Source organism: Aspergillus eucalypticola, assembly GCF_003184535.1.
Source record: "Aspergillus eucalypticola CBS 122712 chromosome Unknown BO83scaffold_3, whole genome shotgun sequence".
NCBI classification, from domain to species: domain Eukaryota; kingdom Fungi; phylum Ascomycota; class Eurotiomycetes; order Eurotiales; family Aspergillaceae; genus Aspergillus; species Aspergillus eucalypticola.
Genome location: NW_020290277.1, coordinates 972,735 through 991,831, shown reverse-complemented (window position 1 = coordinate 991,831; position 19,097 = coordinate 972,735). Strand labels below are relative to the sequence as shown.

Genomic DNA, 19,097 nt, shown 5'->3' with positions numbered 1-19,097 from the left:
CCAGCATAGAGACACCTGATCTACCAGTTCAAAATAGACTTTTGCATTTTCTCTATGATTGACTCTATTCCTCTTCTCATAATCATCATCTATCGTAAAATTTAAATCCATGGGTATCTGCTATATCCATCCGCCCTTGTCCATCTAGCAGCCAAGTAGTAGTTAGTCTAAGCACATCCAACTTTTTTTTACCCCGCCAAAACGGAAAAGGAAAAAAATTCGTAACCATAACTATAAACAAGAAGATATCGTTGAAAGCAGCCGCAATGATAATCACTTCTAATTTCAAGCCCGTCCCAAACTACCCAACTTCGTCTTTCCATACGCACCACCCTTCTCCTTCCTCAACTCCAACGCCCGCCGATAAGGCGGCGCAGTAGGCGGCTGCACCGGATCCAAACTGACATGATCCGGCGGCAGCGTGTACGAGGCGTCCGAATCCCAAGCCGAGAGATCACCGCACGCAATGAACCTAGGAATCCACCTGTTCTCGACAGCGAACTTCTCACCCGCAGACTTATACGCCAACGGCGTAGGCGTCACCGACGCCAACGAGTCATCGTGAAGCAGCCGCGCCTCCGTCTGGCTAGACTCCGCCGAAGCAGCGCCTAGAGTCGCCTCGGCCGGAGCAAAGCGGGCCAGCTTGACGGGGCGTGCCTCGTCGTCGTCGCTCTCGACGACCTCCACTCCGACGTTTCCGTCCGCTGAGACAGGAGGCGGGACAGCCACGCCTCCGAAGATAGGGTTCTTCAGCGCGTCCGTGCCAGCGTGGATGGAAGGCGGGATGAATCCCTCGCACACGACGAACGCCTCCAGACTACTAGCGCGACTACTCCTCGGCTTCGCGACGCTGACTTTCTCGAACACAGTGCGGAGTTGCGCGTAGAGGAGATCGACGTCGCGGCCGCGGAAGATCTTGGCGACGAATTTGCCGCCGGGGCGGAGGACGCCCAGGGCGAGGTTGAGTGCCGAGTAGAGTAGTTGCGATTGGATGTAGATGTCGAGATCGTGCAGGCCAGTCACGTCCGGGGCGCCGTCGGAAATGACCAGGTCGACGGGGTGAGGGGGACGAATGGCGGAGGGGGTGGAAGAGGTGGAGGTGGAGTCGTAGGCTTCAGGGTCCAAGGCGCGCAGGAGGAGGGGGATGGTAGAGGGGTGGGTGATGTCTGCTTTGAGGGTGGTGATGCCTTCGAGGGGCGCCATGGGTTGGAGGTCGATGGAGACGATTTTGACGTTCTTGCGGGGTTTCAGTTCGGTCATGTCGGTATCTTCTGATGAGGTGGTTGTGGTGTTTGAGCCATTGCGAAGTCGTTCGAGGGCTTCCTTTTCCTTGCGCTTCTTCTCGACCCAAGCGCGGCGACCGAAACTCTCGCCCTTGATCAGAACGCGACTCAGCACTTGACTCCAGCTGCCCGGGGCGGCGCACAGATCGACGACTCGGGTGACTTTGTCTGGGTTCTCGTGCTCGAACAGATCGAATTGCTCGTCGATTTGGATCAGTTTGAAGGCGGAACGGGCGCGCCAGTTTTGTTCCTTGGCGAGACGGTAGTAGGCATCGCGCTTGTCTTTGGAGGATTTACCCATTGTGGCGGTGGGTGGGGTGTGGTTTGTGGTGGTGGGAATTTGAGGTGATGGATTGTCTGGAGGAGGGATTTGAGGGGGATTTTCTCGTGGGGCGGCGATAAGATTAACTGGTGCTGGGCGGTATGGCGGCTTTCTGCCGCTTTTTTTTCTTCCCTTCGGCGGCTGCAACTTACGCTGCGGACGTTTGTTTCTCCTCGCATCTTACAGTTTGTGTATTCGGTCGGGGTTCATTTTTGCAATTATGGGTCAGAAGAGACAGCGCGGCTCGAAAGGAGCTGATTTGCAGGCGAAAAAGAGGAAGAAGGATGTCGCCGCGGCTGAGGAGAGCGAGGATCCGCTCGTCACCGTCAATGATCTTAACTGGAAAGAGGTCGCGCTGCCTGATAGACTTGAGGATGCAGGTGGTTTCTTTGGATTGGAGGAAATTGACGGAGTAGAGGTTATCAAGGGTGGTAGTGAAGGACTCCGGTTCAAGGTATGTGGTGTTAACTGGCGGTGTTCGGAGAGTGCTAATGGATCATCCAGGCCGCACATGGCAAACCGAAGAAATCGATCCTGAAGAAGAAGGCGCCAGAGGAGGAAGAACCGCAGTTCGACGACGACGAGTGGTCCGGTTTCAGCGACAACGAAGCGACCGAGAAGAAGGACACTGCACCGAAGGAAGACCAGAAAGACGAGCAGGAAGCCGGCAAACCCACAGCTGAGGAAAAGAAGAAGGCCAAGAAAGACAGGCAGGCAGAGCAGAAGAAAGCCAAGAAAGAAGCAAAGCAGAAGACTACACCAAACCAGGAGGACAAGAGCATCAAGGCTGGACTCTCGTTTGCTGCACTCCAAGATGAAGAGGACGACGATGGCGTGGATGTTTCGGCTTGGGAGTCGCTTGGGTTGTCTCCTGAGATCCTCACCGGTCTGTCGAAGATGAAGTTCACCACACCGACTCTCGTTCAAAAGTCCTGCATTCCCCAGATCTTAGATGGCCACGATGTGATCGGCAAGGCGTCAACAGGTTCCGGAAAGACATTGGCGTTCGGCATCCCCATCCTCGAGCACTATCTTGAGAAGAAACGGGAGGACTTGCGCGCTGGCAAGGAAGAGAAGAAGAAGGACTCCGCCCCGATTGCTCTCATTATGTCTCCCACCCGTGAATTGGCACACCAATTGGCTAAGCATATTGGCGAGCTTGCTCTCCACGCCCCCGGCTCCAGTGCCCGCATTGCACTCCTTACAGGTGGTCTGTCCGTGCAGAAGCAGCAGCGAGTTCTGGCTGGTGCTGACATCGTCATTGGTACCCCTGGTCGAGTATGGGAGGTGCTTAGCAGTGGTCAGGGTTTGATCCGCAAGATGAGTGACATCAAGTTCCTTGTCATTGATGAGGCGGACAGACTTCTCAGCGAGGGTCACTTCAAGGAAGCTGAGGAGATCCTCGGTGCTCTGGATCGCGTTGAGGATGGCGATTTCGGTGGCGACGATAGCGAAGACGAAGAGAAGGAGGATGCTCGTGCCCAGAGGCAGACGTTGGTCTTCTCCGCTACATTCCACCGTGACTTGCAGCAGAAGCTAGCCGGTAAAGCGCGTTGGACGGGAGGCGACATCATGAGCAACAAGGAGTCCATGGAATATCTCCTCCAGAAACTGAAGTTCCGCGAAGAAAAGCCCAAGTTCATTGACGTCAACCCAGTCTCGCAGATGGCCGAAGGCCTCAAGGAAGGCATTGTCGAATGTGGAGCTATGGAGAAGGTATGTGCAGTCGCTGCAGAAAGTTATCCATATGCTAATCGAACCTAGGATCTTTATCTTTACACCCTGTTGCTCTACAACCCCAAGCACCGGACACTTGTGTTCACCAACTCCATCTCCGCCGTCCGCCGTCTCACCCAATTGCTCCAGAACCTCGGCCTTCCCGCTCTGGCACTCCACTCCTCTATGGCCCAGAAAGCGCGTCTACGTTCAGTAGAGCGATTCTCCTCGCCCACATCCAATCCCAGCAGCATCCTCGTTGCCACCGACGTTGCTGCGCGTGGTCTCGATATCAAGGGCATTGACTTTGTCATTCACTACCATGCTCCCCGCGCAGCCGACACCTACGTCCACCGTTCTGGACGTACCGCTCGTGCGGGTGCATCCGGAAAGAGTGTGATCATCTGCGCTCCGGAGGAAATGGTCGGAGTGGTTCGTCTGGCCGCCAAAGTTCACGCCAACATGGCCAACGGCAAGAAATTGCCACTCGAGTCGTTAGAGCTCGACCGTCGGGTTGTCCTCCGGGTCCGTGACCGCGTGAACTTGGCCGCCAAGATCACCGACTCTAACATCGCCAAGGAGAAGATCTCCGCGGAAGATAATTGGCTTCAAAAGGCAGCAGAGGACCTTGGGGTTGAGTATGATAGCGAGGAGTTTGAGAGCGCCCAGGGCCGTGGTCGCGGCCGCGGACGTGGGCGTCAGGAACGGCAGCGCAAGGCCGGTGAAGTTACGAAGAATGAGTTGGCGGCCATGCGGGCAGAGTTGAAGCACCTGCTGTCTCAGCGGGTAAACGTAGGTGTGAGTGAGCGGTACCTCACGTCCGGACGGGTGGACATTGAGGCGTTGCTGCGTGGAGAAGGCAACAATTCATTCCTGGGCCAGGTGGATCCATTGGATTTCTAATGCTTGTATCTATTACGTTGTACAGAGTTGTTCATATACCACATGCAGAGAGAATCAGTCAAAAGGGATTAGTAGATCGTTCATACACTTAAGCTCGACAAAAGTAAGATTATGTTGTTGCCTCTTCAACTTTCTGGGGTCCACCATGCGGATAAACATGTGGTGAAGTTGTAAAAAGTATGACTACTACTAGTAGTCATGGGTCTGAAAGCACGGAGTCAGTTGAGTATGACTTCATCAAAGCGGTATATCACCAATGTCCTAATGCATTCCGTTCGACCGAGCAAAGAAGTGGAGATAGAATAGTATAAATCCACCTACTATTATCCCCTATTCACCTCGACTCCATCACATCATATACAATATAAGTACGTAGTGACAAACCTAAAAATACCTCACCCCTAATAAACCATACCCACCAGACACCTCCCCAACCAGGAAACCACCTAGAACCGGCAACACCTTCTATCCTCGTCTCAAGCAACAGGTGTTCCTCAAATAAAACACACCGGCGCGTCTAAGCTCAACCAATCCCAACACACCGGATCCGCCCCACCCACCCGATCCCTGCAAGTTGGGCGCCTCATCCCTGCAAGCCATCCCAACTAGCGCCCTATCCCAGCCTCCTATTGGCCATACCAGACCACGTTGAAATTCCACGTGGGCGGGGGCCCACTTTCCCGGATAGGCCAGGGTTTTTTTTTCCATCTTTTTTTTTCCCTGTTCTGCCCGAACGCAATTAGGCCGTCGCCTGTTGCATATTGCAGAAGCAGAGTCTCTGTCATTCGAGCAATAGCAGATACCCTCAGGTTACTATATATATGTGAGTTGAACTAAGGAAAAGGTAGGCAACAACCACAGACATCATCCCGTCTATGAAACCTACACATACATACACACATACTATCACTACCACTAAGTGTCCATGATCAACGCTAACCACCACCAAGTCACACTAAGATCAAGACCACCATACCAACAGCATTGACTACTACATCAATCAAAAAAATGTCCCTCCCACGCACTACTACCACCTTCACCCGCCTTCTCTCCAAACGACCACCCACCCACCTCATCCCTCACACCCAATTCCGCACCATCAAAGCCGGCGCCGCCTCCTCAGCCATCGAATCCCCCTCCACGCTCCCTTCCTACCATGACCGTCTCGAGCAGCCCCCAACCCCCCCTCAATCGACGCTCTCAGCAGCCGAACACCTCATAACCACACACCCTTTGGTCCAATCCCTGCGCTCGAACCCCTCGTACAAAGAATCCCGTCCCCATTTGCACATGAAATCCTCGCACCGGCCGAACCACTTCGTCGCGGGGACGCTCTCCGGCGCGAATAAGGTGACCGTGCCGCCGTATATGTTCACTTCGATTGTCAACCGCAAACCATCCTCCCAGGAGGGAACAACAAAAGAAGGAAAGGAATCTCCGCGCGCGCGCCTCATCTCGGTCTTTCACATCGGGCCACAGCTCTGCGGACATCCTGGGTATGTGCACGGAGGTTTGCTGAGTGTGATGTTCGATGAGGCGTTCGCGAGATGCGTCTCGGATTCGTTCAAGAGTGGGTTGGGCATGACGGCAAATTTGAATGTGGATTTTAGGAAGCCGGCGTTGCCGGAGCGGGTGTATGTGCTTAAGGCGGAGACGGTTAAGGTGGAGGGGAGGAAGGCGTGGGTGGAGGGTGAGATGAGGAGTATGCCTGCTCCTGGTAGTGGGGAGGGTGAGGAAGGGGAGACCGTCGTGGCGGAGGCCAGGGCGTTGTTTGTGGAACCGAAGTTTGCGGAGGTAAGTTCTTTCTTTTTTTCCCCATTGGAGACAAGTTTGATGGAGGGATGGGATGATGGCTGACTGATTGGTGTTGTGTAGTCCATGGTGCCGCTGTATCGGAATTGAAGTGTGAAAAAGACGGAGACAGGAGATAACAATACCCTTTCATTTTTTTGTGCGATAGACTATAGACCTATGTAATCAACAGATAGATACATCAGCAGACTAATAGACTCACTGGCCTCGGATACGAGTGGCATTTCTATGTAAATGGAAGCATGAAGTAACACCCCCGGACGCCCTTCCCACAAAGGCACAGAAAGCAGACAAATGTGGCCCGAACGCAGATCCCCCCCCAAAAAAGACAAGTGCCCTAGGCATTGCATGAATACCCCCTTTTGCAACCATAAGGGTATGTAGTTAGCTATCGTTCCGACGCACCATCAGTGCTCATTCGTGTTCTTTTTGCGTCATTCGAGACCCTCCATAGCATACTTTGAGTAGATCAACAGATCTTATGTGCAACAATCAGGACAAGTGGAAGGCTCCCTGGCCTTCTTTAATGGCAACTGACAGCCGCTCGCGGAGTACATCCAGGCTGCTGTAGTCTGGAAGCTTCAAGTAGTTGACACAGGTCATGACACTCGGCAGGTAATCATCTGGCGTGTAAGGCGGCTCGCTGGGACGGCACACCACCGTGAAGATGGGGGTGAGACTCTTGAAACCTGTATATTCATTAGTATATAATTCCCATATAATCACAACGCAAAGTACGTACCGCCAATCGGAAGTTTGGGACTGCCAGTAACAAATTGTAAAAAGTCTCGCCGTTGTTGAGGGTTCAATTCACTCATTGTCTGAAGCAGATTCCGCACGCTCCGGCTGTCCATGTTGAAACCGTGATCGGCCTTGATCGAGTCCATCAGAGCTGCAGAAAAGCCGTTAGCTATCTCCAGAGATACATGTACAAGCGGATCCTTACTTTCAATAGTCCAGTCCTCCTCAGCCCGGCCAAACAACATGACAAGCTCCTGTGGCGTGAACGTCCGAAGCGCGGAGTAGGGGAACACCTGAGAGAATCCGGCCTGGAAGGCCTCTACCTGTCGCTGGACACCGCTACCCAAAGTCATGTCTATCACCCTTTCGACATACAGATCAACGTTCTCGTTTGTTACGGGGATGTTGGAACCGTTCTTGACCAACTCGATGGCCGGGTAGCCGGGCAGGGTGAAATCCAAGCTCAGGTCTTCAACCTTGACTCCACCCACCTCAATCTGCTGCAGCGCTTGAGCCTTCTGGGCTTTCGACAGTGTCCGGTTGTCGTCCACGGCCTTCTTAGCGTCGGCAAACGACTTCAACAGAAGCAACGATTTTGCCAGATCATGGTCAACTGCTTTGACCGTGCCAAGAGAGGGGGCAACAGAAGATGAGCTGGCAGCGATTCGGAAGAAGGCCGGGTTGAAAGAAATGTCAATGATTCTCGAATCGAGCATGGACCGAGCAACAAACTTGCCCAGACACTTGAATAGCTGAAGCTGTTTTTTGCCAGATTCGGAAGCGGCTTGCTCCTCACTCATGGGTGCCGGGAAAAGGCCACGCTTGCCAAAGGCATACTCATCGTCGTGGACGGACTCATTCTCACGCCAAAGCTTGAGCTTCTTCTTTGAGAACTCCTTCGATACGGTAGAGTAGAACTCCAGTGTGGGACCAAGACCGGTACCGACTTCTTCGAAGTACTCAACTTCTAACACGCTGGGCGAAGAACCGTACAACTCCATTACCTTCATAGCAGAGTCGAGAATACGGCTTCTCGAGATTCGTACTTTTTGTCGCTGTAGCCGCCCGAGAATAGGCCGATCATCGCGCCGGTGATCGTTGCGGTTGTCGTCGTTCTGAGAGTTGTGCCATCTCATCATCGCGCGAGAGTAGCCAAACGCCGTCGACTGAAGGAACAGATGCCGTGTCTCGAATGGGAAGAGGAACGGAAAGAGGCGGGCGAGATCTTCACTCCAGCTGGGAAGGCAGCTGCTTGCTACGATAAGTGGCTCTTCCAGTTGTCGATTGAGCTTGGCTGTGAGTTTCGTATTGATGAACTGTGCCAATGGCTCTGGCGTGAGAGCGACCAGGTCTTTGGTCTCTGCAAGTATATCATCAAGGGTGGTGTTCATCTCATGCAAGACACGAAGCAAGTGGAGGATGGATGCCGTCGTTTGGTCTTGACTGAGCGACGCGGGCATATCATTGCTATCGTCCCTCGGTGTAGATGTACCTTGGGTGAGCGTGGAAGGTTCCGGTGGGGGCGGGCCTGGTGCCCGTCTGAATTTGACAGTATGAACGGCAGACCAAACATTCCGGGCATTGGGCTCGGCGTGCTGGCGGTTGTGATGAACAGCGCGATAGATGGTGGTCTCGTTCGAGACCGGTTCACCGTCCACGCTGAACTCAATATGCCAGTCAGTCGGAATCGATGCCATAGCAGCCGCATATGAGGCGAAAGGCCGCCCGGCCATTGCCAGCGAACTGCCACCTGGAGGATTCTGCGCAGAACTAGAAGCAGACGCGGATGATTTGGATGCTGGCGTCGTTTGCGAGGGAGTAGCCACGCGAGTGCCGTCTTCCTTCCGAGCAGTGACCTTACCCGAAGATGCCACCTCCATGTTGACGGCAGTGGGGTCGTGGACGTTATCATCCGAGAGATCGTCCTCCAAGTCATCAACGATGGCGTTCAGTTCTTCGTCCTCGCCGTCATCTTCTGGATCTTCGTCATCACTCATTTGCCGTTCATCGGCACACTCCAGGGGTTCATTCTCGTGCTCATTTTCACCTTGAGGTTGATGCCGACCGGACCGCCTAGACCGGGAGCTGTGGTCACGTCCCTCTGCTGGCGAATCGTTGGAACCTGAGCGTGTCTCTCCTGGGCGCTGCGGTCTCCCTGTGTTTGATGATGCTCGAGGCGTGGCGGTGGCATCGCTAGTAGGGAACTCTCCACCGGCCAGCTGATCCCGGAGACGCGCCGCATTAGCGATTTGGTTGAGGATTGTTTCACGCGTGCGTGATGGTCTGGGCCGATCTGTAAGACTGATTCTAGGGTGAAGGAAATCATCCAGAGCCTTGAAGGTTGCTATGGCGTGGATGGATACCATGATGTTTCGATACGTGCGAGGAATATCCGAATCTTCGTCCGCCACCAACTTGAGTCTGAGTTGCTTGCCCAGCATGTAGGCGGCATTGCTACGCGTATTCTCCAATGAATTATGGCTGACGGTGGAGACCTCGAAATGCTCAGTCCGGCTGAGTAGATCCTGTAGCTTATGAATGAGAACACTGAAGGGCGTGGTTGCTGTGCTTTGACTCTGGGCTTTTTCTGATATGGTCGATCCCATGAAAGCTTGTAGGAAAGCCGCGCGAGCCTCACGCATGGAAGTGGCTAATAGACTAGTGAGCAAGGAGTCTCCAATGAGATTGATACATAACTTACCTTGGAAATCTCCGAATACAGCGAGCAGCACCTTGATGATACCGGAGTTGAGGAGTTCAGAGCTCGTGATGCTTTCCAGTGCATCGCCATCAAAATAGATTGCAAGCTTTTTGAAAAGCGCAAGGCCGTCTTCTTCACCTTCGCCAGCATAGAACGCCTCAATCTGTGTTGCAAGGGTCTTGAGTTCATTCAGGGTCTCCAGAGCCTTGTCCCGCATATCTCTTCCCTGGCTGGCTTCGTAGAGATCAACGAAGGCACGAGCATCGCGGATAACAATATCTCGCATAGCGTTCTCAATTCTGGCAGAAAGGGCATGACTGGAGAAGGATGAGGAGCTTGCAGACTCAGACATATCATCGTTGTCTTCGTCGTCTTGTTCATCATAATCATCTCCTCCATCGGCATCGTCGCCACCATTGTCTTCCGCGCTGCCAACCGCATCGTTTCCACCGTGGGATGGCTTAGCATCCACAGCAGCATCCTGGGCAGGCGATGAATCGCTCGCTGGCTTCCCCTGCTTTTCTGTGGATAGTGGTCCCTCGGCAAGCTTGAATATCTCGGAAATGACACCTTCACGGTGGAATTGGTGTCGATAAACATGCTCCAAGCGCTGAAACAAGATCTCTGCACAGCGCAACGCAGAGGACACCAGACTCGGGTGGTCCTTCTGTGAAAGGATGGCCGCTAAGAACGACGCATATGGGACCGTCCGCAATGCCTCTTCAATCAGGCTGGCATCTAGGTTATGCAGCATCTTGTGCTGAGCGGTCAGGACCTTTTGGCGCACCTCAAGGTTAACAGTACTAGAGTAAGCATCGGTCAAGGTTGGCAGCAAGATCATTGCGAAGCGCTTCAATTCCGTCTTGCAGTCCACAAGCAACGAGCGCCGTTTCTCTTCAGATTCCTTGGCCTTGGGTGATTTTGGCTGGCGAGCAGCATCGCCCTCAGCAGGCAAGCCAGCCAAACCATCCGCCGAGAGAAAGAACCGGTTCGGCGCACCCGGTAAGAGCTCACAAATAACATTGAGAGTTTCGAACACCTGTTCGCGGGGGCGATGAATAAGCGCTTGCATAACAAGAACACTGTCCATCTTGACAGCGGTGCCCTCTAGGTTTGTAGGCGGCGATACTCCCGTCAGAATCTGATAAAGAGTGTCGACCACATCCATCTTGAGCAATTCAACGGACAGTCTCGGACTCGCTTTTGACGTGATGGCCAACACGCGGAGGAACTGAGTATGAATGTGTGGCCCGATGAGATTGGTGGTGCCGGGCAACAGCAGCCGAAGCACAGCCTTGAGCATGGCAGGTTCGATGAGCTCTTCCAGCTTCTCTGGCTTATGCTTAAAGCTCTCAACAATGCGAGAGACACATAGACAGCCCTGCTCGACAACCTTGGGATCGTTGCTGGCGAGAACATTGAGCAGAGTGGGCATGACGTCTCTAACCACGGGGAACGAATCGTGAGGAAGGTTGCGGCAGCAATTAGCGGCTGTTGTGACTGCCGTACGCTGTGTGCTAGTTGGGAAGAAATCAAGATACGTCAAGCAAGCTGTTAAGCCCCCTTCGCGAACGATAGACGCGGGAAAATCCACGGATATTTTCGCCAGAGTCTGCAGCGACTAGTTAGCTTGCCAACCCAAACAGGGGCATACAGATAACAAAGATCAAGGAATGACTTACGCTGAGAGCTTGCTCAGCCAAATCGATAAATTGAATGTCCAGCAGCTTTTGACAAAGGACGGGGACAGCTCCTCCGTAAACAACGTTGGCCACGGAGCCACGTAAGGCCTCCATCAAATTGGCCAGGCAGCGACATGCGAGAAGCATGATCTCCGGGTTTTCCTCACCGAAATCGCTTGGCTGCATCAAGGCGACCAATTCCTTTACATACGGATCTGGGGAAAACTGGCCGGAAAGATTATCCTCATTTGATACAAGTAGTAGATCAGAGAGCTCCTGCAGAGCGATCAGCTGAATGGACGGGTCATCCTTCATTCTCAGGTTGCATAGAATATCTCGCAAACGCGAAGACATGCCCGACATCATGCCGCTCAAAGCACGGAGGGTGCTTTGCAGACCCAAGGGGCTCCGCGACCCAAACAGACTGTTGTGGAAAAGGTCCCCATCATCCTCGTCGTCATCGTCATCCAGACCAGAGGGGATGGTTCCCTCGTGGCTATCACTTGGAGGAGAAGAATCCCGTTCTTCGCTTAGTTCTTGATCTTCCATCTCCTCTTCCGCCTCCTTCATAATCGTGTCGGGACTGGCTCTGGAAGGGCGCTTCTTTTGTCGACGAGGCGATGACTGAGCTGCTGAGGCATTATCTATCACAAGAGTCAGCTCGTTCTATCCACGGAGGCGCAGACATGTGCCTCCCAGGGTTGGAGAAGTTCTCCACCGGGCCCGTTCCATTTTCTCACCTTGTGACACCTTCCCGCTCCTGCTTGATTTCCGTCTAGACGCGGGAGGGGAGGTCTGATTCCTTGATGAATCCTCGGCGGGATGTGATGAAGGACTAAAATCACGGTACAGTCAGCCCGCATACTCTCAAGATCCCGATCGTAACTTACCCAGATTGGGACATCGCTGGACGATTGCGAGTACCGCGGCGGGTGGTTGCAGGTGACTGCGCCGCTCGAGGGGGAGTTGCACGTCGCTGTCGCTTGGCTTTTCGGGGAGGTGAGGAGGGATTTGACTGTTCCGGGGCGTCTACCGATCGATCACGTCGCGCAGGGGCCTTTCGCTTCCGGTTTGAAGCCGAACCAGCGGCCGCGTTCGCAGGAGAGGGACCAGAGCCGGTAGACGGAAGAGAGTCTGCAGCTACTCTCGCGGCGGAGCGAGTGATTCTGGAGGACATGAGAAAACGTTCACTTCCAGGATGTGGGTGGGACAGAGGTGGAGAGCGTTGTGTGTGCGATCAGGATGAAGATGACAGCAGAAGAACAGCTTGTATTGTGATGAGGGGAATTCCCACCCGATCCCCAGATAGCAAACGATTATGACGGTGATGGTTCCCGTCGAGTACGCAGCTGGTGGGTAGAGCTCTCCATCCACCCAGACAGTTGGATAGGCCTGTAGGGAACGGGCTCTTGCGGGGGTACCACGAAAGAAGGGAAGGAATCCAAGATCAGGTCACAGGGCACAGGGCCAAAGAGTGAAGGGAAAAGAGATCAAGTATGTACCTAGCGGCAGTGGCGGAAGGTCCAGCAGAGGTTGGCTGAGTGGAAGAGTCCTCAAGAGGGTCCTGGCGGTGAGCACTGGGCCTTTGTCTGGCCATATGTCGATTGCTAACGAGAGCTAGATAAGGAGGGCTCGCTCGTCACTTGTCACCGTTAACCCGCCATCCGTTACCCTAGGGAATGTTGACCAAGCGTGGGTAGAATGGCGAATTGGGTTCCGTCGACGATCCGGGGGAGGGTTGTAGCTGAGGGACGGCCGATCGGGGGAGGACGTGAAGGGGGCGATACGTGGAGAGAACAGAGGTGTTCACTGGTAACAAAGGAGTGATCAATTAATAATATATACCAGAAAGTGCAGATGATCGTAAGGGTCGTTGTTGAGAACAGAGGAACATGAATCGGGGTGAAATGGAAGTGGTGGTGGATGAGGTGATGGTGAAGGACGGAGTTTGGGGGGGAAGATGATTGACGTGGTTGGCGGTGGTGAGTGACGCCGGCCTGAGGAAGCCAGTCCGGAAGGCGTCAGACAGCCAAAGTGCAGCCTCAACCACTACTACCACTTGAGAGATTACGGCACTTTTCTACAGAAAGCCCCAACTGTTGGGGTTTTCGGTGAGGAATGAACCACAATTTTGACCTGGATTAACTTATCTAACTAGTTCACCTGGACCAACGCGGTCAACAGGGTCTGACCTCTTCATGTACTGTTGTGTCCAGTAACTAGTTATCTGCAGTAGAAGCCGATTAATAACATGACTGGTTTGGAGGGATTTCCATCCCAGAAGCCAAGGACCAAAAGCCAAATAGCTGTATATATCAGTAATCTTCATGTTAATATGCTACAACCCCGCTAAATGTATATGGTTTCTTCGGTAGCCATCAACCTTGTCTATTGTTGATGTAGCCTGTGGTCGGACTTGAGCGGGCAAATGCATATCCCGCTTTGGGCTATCTCCTACTAGTTTCATAGTAATGTTGCAATCCACAGACCTCGGGAGGTTACCACTGAGGTGTCATCCCAAATCTTAAGCAATACCTACTATCACTGCATTCACATGAAATCCATACTGTAGATGGGTAGCGTGACAGGCCCCTTGCTGATACTCCTTGATACTATTTATAAGTTATAATTGGCTACCTGAGGGGCAGTGATAATCACAATAGTTATACCCATCTGGTACCTTGTGTATGATATAAGATAACTGAAGGTAGGCAAACAGACCACTTGGCTTCAAACACCCTCCTGATCGATGCAGAGAGCTGGCCAAGCTACTCGGTAAGTACCTTGGTGTCGCGCCATACTGCCATGATCTGCATTTTTTCCCTATCAGAGCATCACATCTGTGACATTCCACCCAGTGCAGAACTGCAGATGACTGCATCTGCGCGGGGGGTTCATTGAATCTTATCGCGTGCGTGCCTCGGATTCATTACCCGGTCGGATGTGTGAACATTTTAATTCCGTTAATCCACGGTTAATTCACGATGCATGCAAGAGTTGAGGAGATGATAGTTAGGCCTAATGGAGCAATAGACAGCACCGTAACGGCTATAGCGTCGGGCTGGTCTCCACCTTAACGAGCTAGATTCTTTTGGGAAAATCTTGCGGCAAGACAAGGTAATTCTGCCCGTGTATGGAGTGGATAGGCGAAGCAGTTCTTCCCGAACCATGCGGAGTGAGTGGACGTCTCCAAGGGGGATGGTGACTCACTCCATTTCAAACAATTGGGGGATGCCTGCCAACAACTATTATAGGAAGTGTGGATAGGAGCTGACTGGCTTGGGAGAGGAGAATCCTGCAGGGAGGCTAATTCAAGGGATGCCATCCAGACCGGCCCTTGAGGGGGTAGAATAGTGAAATAGGATGGATGACAGACATCAAGTACCCCCTCACAGGGCTGTTGTGCTGGGCCCGATCGATGGAGAGATTGATAGCCGGTTACCGGGTATGTGGGTTATGTGACGGACATATACCACTTTGGGGTGCCATTCTCGTTATTAGGTAGTCAAACACTCCAGGTTAGCTAGGCGGGAAAATGACAGCCTGCTAGGCACACCATGATTGCCTGCGCGTCCAAGGTGCGGGACGATACTTTAAGTAAGAGGATGGTAGAGGACCACACCGGGGCTCGGTGGTAAATGCTCGATACGGTGAAATTGATGATGTGATCGCGCCCCGAGGCACACCGAACATCCGTCTTGGTCGTTTTTACTTCCCCGCCCGCCTCTTACATTTCCCCCACGCTGACTAACCCCCCTGCGCCCGCATCCCATCCTTTTACCGGCGAACTCAAATCTCATCCATCGTCCATATCATCTCTCTTCGCCATTCCATCCCTCCTGATCTCTCTTCCGTCTGTCTCCGACTCATTCTTTCAACCAATTTCCATCGATTTTGGGCCAGATTTGGTCCCTCCCAGTCTTTCCCACCACTCTGGGACACCATTCTGCCTCTCATCTGCAACCATGACCGACGCAATCAGTGACGATGTCCACCGGCGATCCTCGCCTTTGCCTCCGGCTCCGATGGACGACTACACCTTCCCGGAGCTTCGTCTGAAGCGCACAATGGATGACCCCGAAAAGACCCCGCTCCTCTTGGTGGCCTGTGGCTCCTTCTCACCCATCACCTACCTGCACCTGCGCATGTTCGAAATGGCCGCCGATTACGTCAAATTCAGCACGGACTTTGAACTGGTCGGGGGTTACCTATCCCCCGTGTCTGACGCCTATCGTAAGGCCGGTCTGGCTAGCGCTGAACATCGGTAAGACACTTGTATCCCGCCCTGCCATCCCATCCTACCGACCGTACATTCCGCACGATCTGCCTTCGTCCATGCGCTAACTGCAATGATTCTACTAGTGTCGCTATGTGCCAACTCGCCGTGGATCAGACCTCCGACTGGCTGATGGTTGATACGTGGGAACCGATGCAGAAGGAGTACCAACCGACAGCCGTGGTGTTGGACCATTTTGATCATGAGATCAACACTGTACGACAGGGCATCGAGGCCGGCAATGGTACTCGCAAGCCCATCCAGATTGCTCTGCTGGCAGGTGCAGATCTGGTCCATACCATGTCAACTCCTGGAGTCTGGAGCGAAAAGGATCTTGACCACATCCTCGGAAAATACGGCGTATGTTTTCTGCCACTTTTCATCCCAGTTCCTGGAATTTCCGCTAATTCCCTTCCCAGACTTTCATCGTGGAACGCACTGGAACCGACATTGACGAAGCGCTCGCTGCCCTGCAAACATGGAAGAAAAACATTCATGTCATTCAACAACTGATCCAAAATGACGTCAGCAGCACCAAGATCCGTCTGTTCCTGAGACGTGACATGAGCGTCCGATACCTGATCCCCGTCCCTGTAATCCATTACATTGAACAACACAACCTCTACAAGGACGACAGCACGACATCGACCGACAAGGGCAAAGGCCGACAAGAACCCGGATCGTCGGGGTGAATCACCTTCCGGTGATTTCCACTCCCCGCTTTGAAACGAACTATCCGAGTCGTCCCGCTTTCACCACCACAGGAAGTCTCGAGCACAGGCAGAAGAGAGAGAAAGAGAACAAATGGGCATCCATTGTAACAGAGTCAGCCCCGGTCGTCTCATGAACTCATTGAGATACCCAGTTCAAAGACCGCGCGGGATATCTCGGCCCGGTGCCAGAGTCATCATCACATCGCCCGCTGTAACATAGACCTCTTCTCTCTCTCTCTCTCTCTTCGTTCGTCATTTTGTTATCCTGCCTCTTTCAAAATGTGCTTGATAAACCACTCCAGTGACATCCGCGCCCCTTTGATTCCGACCGGGCACGGACACCACGGTGAAACGGGACATGAACTACCCCCTTCCATATTCCCCACCTGTAATGGTGGACGTCGGTTTGCAAAAGAAAAGAATTCAGGTCATGTTTTGATGCTATGTCCTTTGGATTATATCAGGCGTTCCGCAGTGCGACGAGTAATGCGTTGAAGATACCATAGATTAATATTTTGCCTCCCTCCTTCTTTTTCGGCCTGCTTTTTGTGTGCTGCTATCATGTCCCCTCGATGATGTTTATACCCTGTTTATTTTGCTTCTGACTCATGCGAGATATATGTACCGATACGTTAGATGATTACCTACAAAGATGATGGTAGAATTAGACTTGAAATCGGACAATTAAACAAGTTATCAAACTTCTTCTTTTTTTTGCTGTCATGATCGGAGAGATCGGGTATCTAGTATAAGTAGTAATGATAGTAAGTCATTCCTATAGTCAAACCAAAAGGAACGCGGGAATTTTGTATGTATGAAGGTGGGTATGGACATCAACAGGGTCCCCACAAGAATGGCAGTAATATGTAAGTGAAAAAAATATAGACAACCCGAATTGGATGAAGATTGAGAACATGCTGAGGTTGCAACATAATGACATACCCCACCAGCAGACAAACCCATTCCAGGTAGGGATTGCATGTCCCCAAAGCTATCTATTGTGGTTGAAACGGAATATTTATAAGACAAAAAGGCAAAAGGACACACAAAAATCAGGCATGAGTTCATATACATCATCAGGAGGTTCAGAGTGGGGAGGGGATATAAATATAATTTAGTCATCACAATCATTCCATAGATCCTCAGCTTCTATGACCCCGAGGCAGTGGTCGGGGTTGGTATCGTCCATAACGGCTACCACGGTCACGGGGGTGCCTGAGGATGCACCGGCCTCGGAGACCAGCCGGCGCGCGTCATCGATGGTGCTCGAGCTCGTAAGGCGGAACCAGTCCTTGCGGGAGACCCCGAAAGGTAGACCCAATTCAGTGAAGGCAGAAACATGCATATCTACATAGTTGCTCTGGGAGACGAAGCGGAGATGCCGTGGGGGCACGATTTCGGACGGTGAGAGATGAACCCATGACTTGGCGTTGGGGTGCTGGATTGCAGTGAGGAGAATGTCCAGAAGACGGACTTTACCCGAGGCAGACACCCTGGGAATTTGATCGAGTGACACGAGCATGTCACGGACGAGTGGACGCTGACTGAGTTTGCCATCTGACTGCGGGAATGAGTTCGTGGTCTGTTGGACCGGAATATAATCTGACGGGGCGGCAGAACTTGATGCGGATGACATGCTCATAGGCGTCAAAGCCATGGACGCAGCGCCGATAGCCCCGCCAGGATGGAAGCCCTTGAAAATCTCCGCTGGGCCTCTGCCAGGAGCTGTATGTAGCCGCCGAGCCGTAGCAATAGCCAGTGCATCTCCCAGCGATAAGGCTACCGTGGTGGACGAGGTCGGGGCACATACGCCGATCGAGGTCTCTTCATCCTCGTGGATCGGTGCCGGCAAGAGGATCCCCATGTTCGAGGGGTGGAAGGAAAGCAGAGGGCAAGTCGACGAGACCATATGAGAAGTAATGGCGATAACCGTGACGGTTGAAGGAATATGAGGAAGCATGAGCAGAAGCTCTGGTGTGCGGCCCGAGAAAGATATTAACAATAGTGTATCATGCTGGTGCATTCAGTTCCAGTCAGTGTGTGGTTCTCCCTCACATATAGGCCAGGCCAGGACATCCTTACCGGTCGTATCATGCCCAGGTCGCCGTGCAAGGCTTCCGTGGGATGCAGAAAGGCACTGTAGATCCCCATACTATTCATGGTGGCTTCCAGCTTCTGAGCAATCTTGCCACTCTTGCCGACACCGCAGCAGACCAATTTCCCGCCATGCTTGATGGTGCGTACGATCTGAGCCACCGCGCGCGCGAGGTTATCTTGAGCCAACAGATCGGTCTGGTAGATGTGCTCCAGATGCGCCAGAGCGGCGCGCTCCGCCGCGATAACCTGCAGGGCTGAAGCCACGGGCGCAGTGTCCTTGGTTCCCATTAGCGGGACTTCGGAGGGATCTGGAGGAGTCATCGGAAGGAGGAAATCATCGTGGAGGGAGGGGTTGGATTCCGGGAGGGGCATGGCGGGCGACAGCGGGATCGCGAATGGCTGCTTTAGGTGCCCCATGGTCATGAAACCATTCTGTGGGGGAGAGAGAAAGAGAGGGAAAGAAAGTGAGACGGCGCCTTTCTCCCAGGAGGTAAGCCTGGGAAGAAAGATCCCGGACGCGAACCTGGAGACGCAGTTGAAGAGGGGAAAGGAGGAGAAATCCGATGGTGGGGGGGCGAAACAGAACAAAAAAAGTGGAGGGGGGGAAAAGAAGAGAGGAGGGAAGGGAAAGTCCGGGTGGCTGATTTTGGTGATAGGATTATCTAGACTACGTACTACGGATACTACTAAGTACTAGAGATAAAGAAAAGTTGCCTCGGATCGGATATCCTTCTCCAATCCGCGTGCTAGAGCTGACCACCTCCCCGAACGATTAGAAATGAAATCTGTTCTTACTTTTGCACCACCTTCTAGATCCCGATGCATGCATCCTTCTACGCTCTTCTAAGTTC

General features: G+C 52.8%; 7 protein-coding genes across 7 annotated transcripts; 3 read left to right on the top strand and 4 right to left on the bottom strand.

Moving 5' to 3' along the window:
• Positions 1 to 62: 62 nt before the first annotated feature.
• On the bottom strand, positions 63 to 1,635 carry BO83DRAFT_353562 (tRNA methyltransferase TRM7). Its single transcript, XM_025529053.1, has one exon. The coding sequence runs from the start codon at positions 1,582 to 1,584 to the stop codon at positions 286 to 288; it is 1,299 nt and encodes a 432-aa protein (XP_025392266.1). The 5' UTR covers positions 1,585 to 1,635; the 3' UTR covers positions 63 to 285.
• A 144-nt stretch (positions 1,636 to 1,779) lies between these two features.
• Positions 1,780 to 4,289, top strand: mak5 (ATP-dependent RNA helicase MAK5). The gene is made up of 3 exons (XM_025528237.1): positions 1,780 to 2,059; positions 2,110 to 3,321; positions 3,370 to 4,289. Exons 1-3 carry the CDS (start codon positions 1,826 to 1,828, stop codon positions 4,222 to 4,224), a joined length of 2,301 nt encoding a protein of 766 aa, XP_025392265.1. The 5' UTR covers positions 1,780 to 1,825; the 3' UTR covers positions 4,225 to 4,289.
• Positions 4,290 to 5,232: 943 nt separating this feature from the next.
• On the top strand, positions 5,233 to 6,126 carry BO83DRAFT_434235 (PaaI family thioesterase; the record flags this gene model as incomplete). The annotated part of the gene is made up of 2 exons (XM_025535771.1): positions 5,233 to 6,018; positions 6,100 to 6,126. The coding sequence occupies 2 exons, from the start codon at positions 5,233 to 5,235 to the stop codon at positions 6,124 to 6,126; spliced, it is 813 nt and encodes a 270-aa protein (XP_025392264.1).
• A 34-nt stretch (positions 6,127 to 6,160) lies between these two features.
• On the bottom strand, positions 6,161 to 13,096 carry BO83DRAFT_375031 (HECT-type E3 ubiquitin transferase UFD4). The gene is made up of 8 exons (XM_025530359.1): positions 12,663 to 13,096; positions 12,051 to 12,326; positions 11,901 to 11,995; positions 11,161 to 11,804; positions 9,479 to 11,090; positions 6,983 to 9,427; positions 6,779 to 6,928; positions 6,161 to 6,725 (listed from the first exon to the last, which is right to left on the bottom strand). The coding sequence occupies exons 1-8, from the start codon at positions 12,755 to 12,757 to the stop codon at positions 6,529 to 6,531; spliced, it is 5,514 nt and encodes a 1,837-aa protein (XP_025392263.1). The 5' UTR covers positions 12,758 to 13,096; the 3' UTR covers positions 6,161 to 6,528.
• A 540-nt stretch (positions 13,097 to 13,636) lies between these two features.
• Positions 13,637 to 14,137, bottom strand: BO83DRAFT_133292 (uncharacterized protein). Its single transcript, XM_025526115.1, has one exon. The coding sequence runs from the start codon at positions 14,039 to 14,041 to the stop codon at positions 13,784 to 13,786; it is 258 nt and encodes an 85-aa protein (XP_025392262.1). The 5' UTR covers positions 14,042 to 14,137; the 3' UTR covers positions 13,637 to 13,783.
• Positions 14,138 to 14,810: 673 nt separating this feature from the next.
• BO83DRAFT_454507 (nicotinamide/nicotinic acid mononucleotide adenylyltransferase) lies at positions 14,811 to 16,128 on the top strand (the record flags this gene model as incomplete). The annotated part of the gene is made up of 3 exons (XM_025536977.1): positions 14,811 to 15,424; positions 15,523 to 15,796; positions 15,856 to 16,128. Exons 1-3 carry the CDS (start codon positions 15,126 to 15,128, stop codon positions 16,126 to 16,128), a joined length of 846 nt encoding a protein of 281 aa, XP_025392261.1. The 5' UTR covers positions 14,811 to 15,125.
• A 742-nt stretch (positions 16,129 to 16,870) lies between these two features.
• BO83DRAFT_375028 (SIS domain-containing protein) lies at positions 16,871 to 18,887 on the bottom strand. Its single transcript, XM_025530358.1, has 2 exons — positions 18,232 to 18,887; positions 16,871 to 18,163 (listed from the first exon to the last, which is right to left on the bottom strand). The coding sequence occupies exons 1-2, from the start codon at positions 18,661 to 18,663 to the stop codon at positions 17,264 to 17,266; spliced, it is 1,332 nt and encodes a 443-aa protein (XP_025392260.1). The 5' UTR covers positions 18,664 to 18,887; the 3' UTR covers positions 16,871 to 17,263.
• Positions 18,888 to 19,097: the final 210 nt, after the last annotated feature.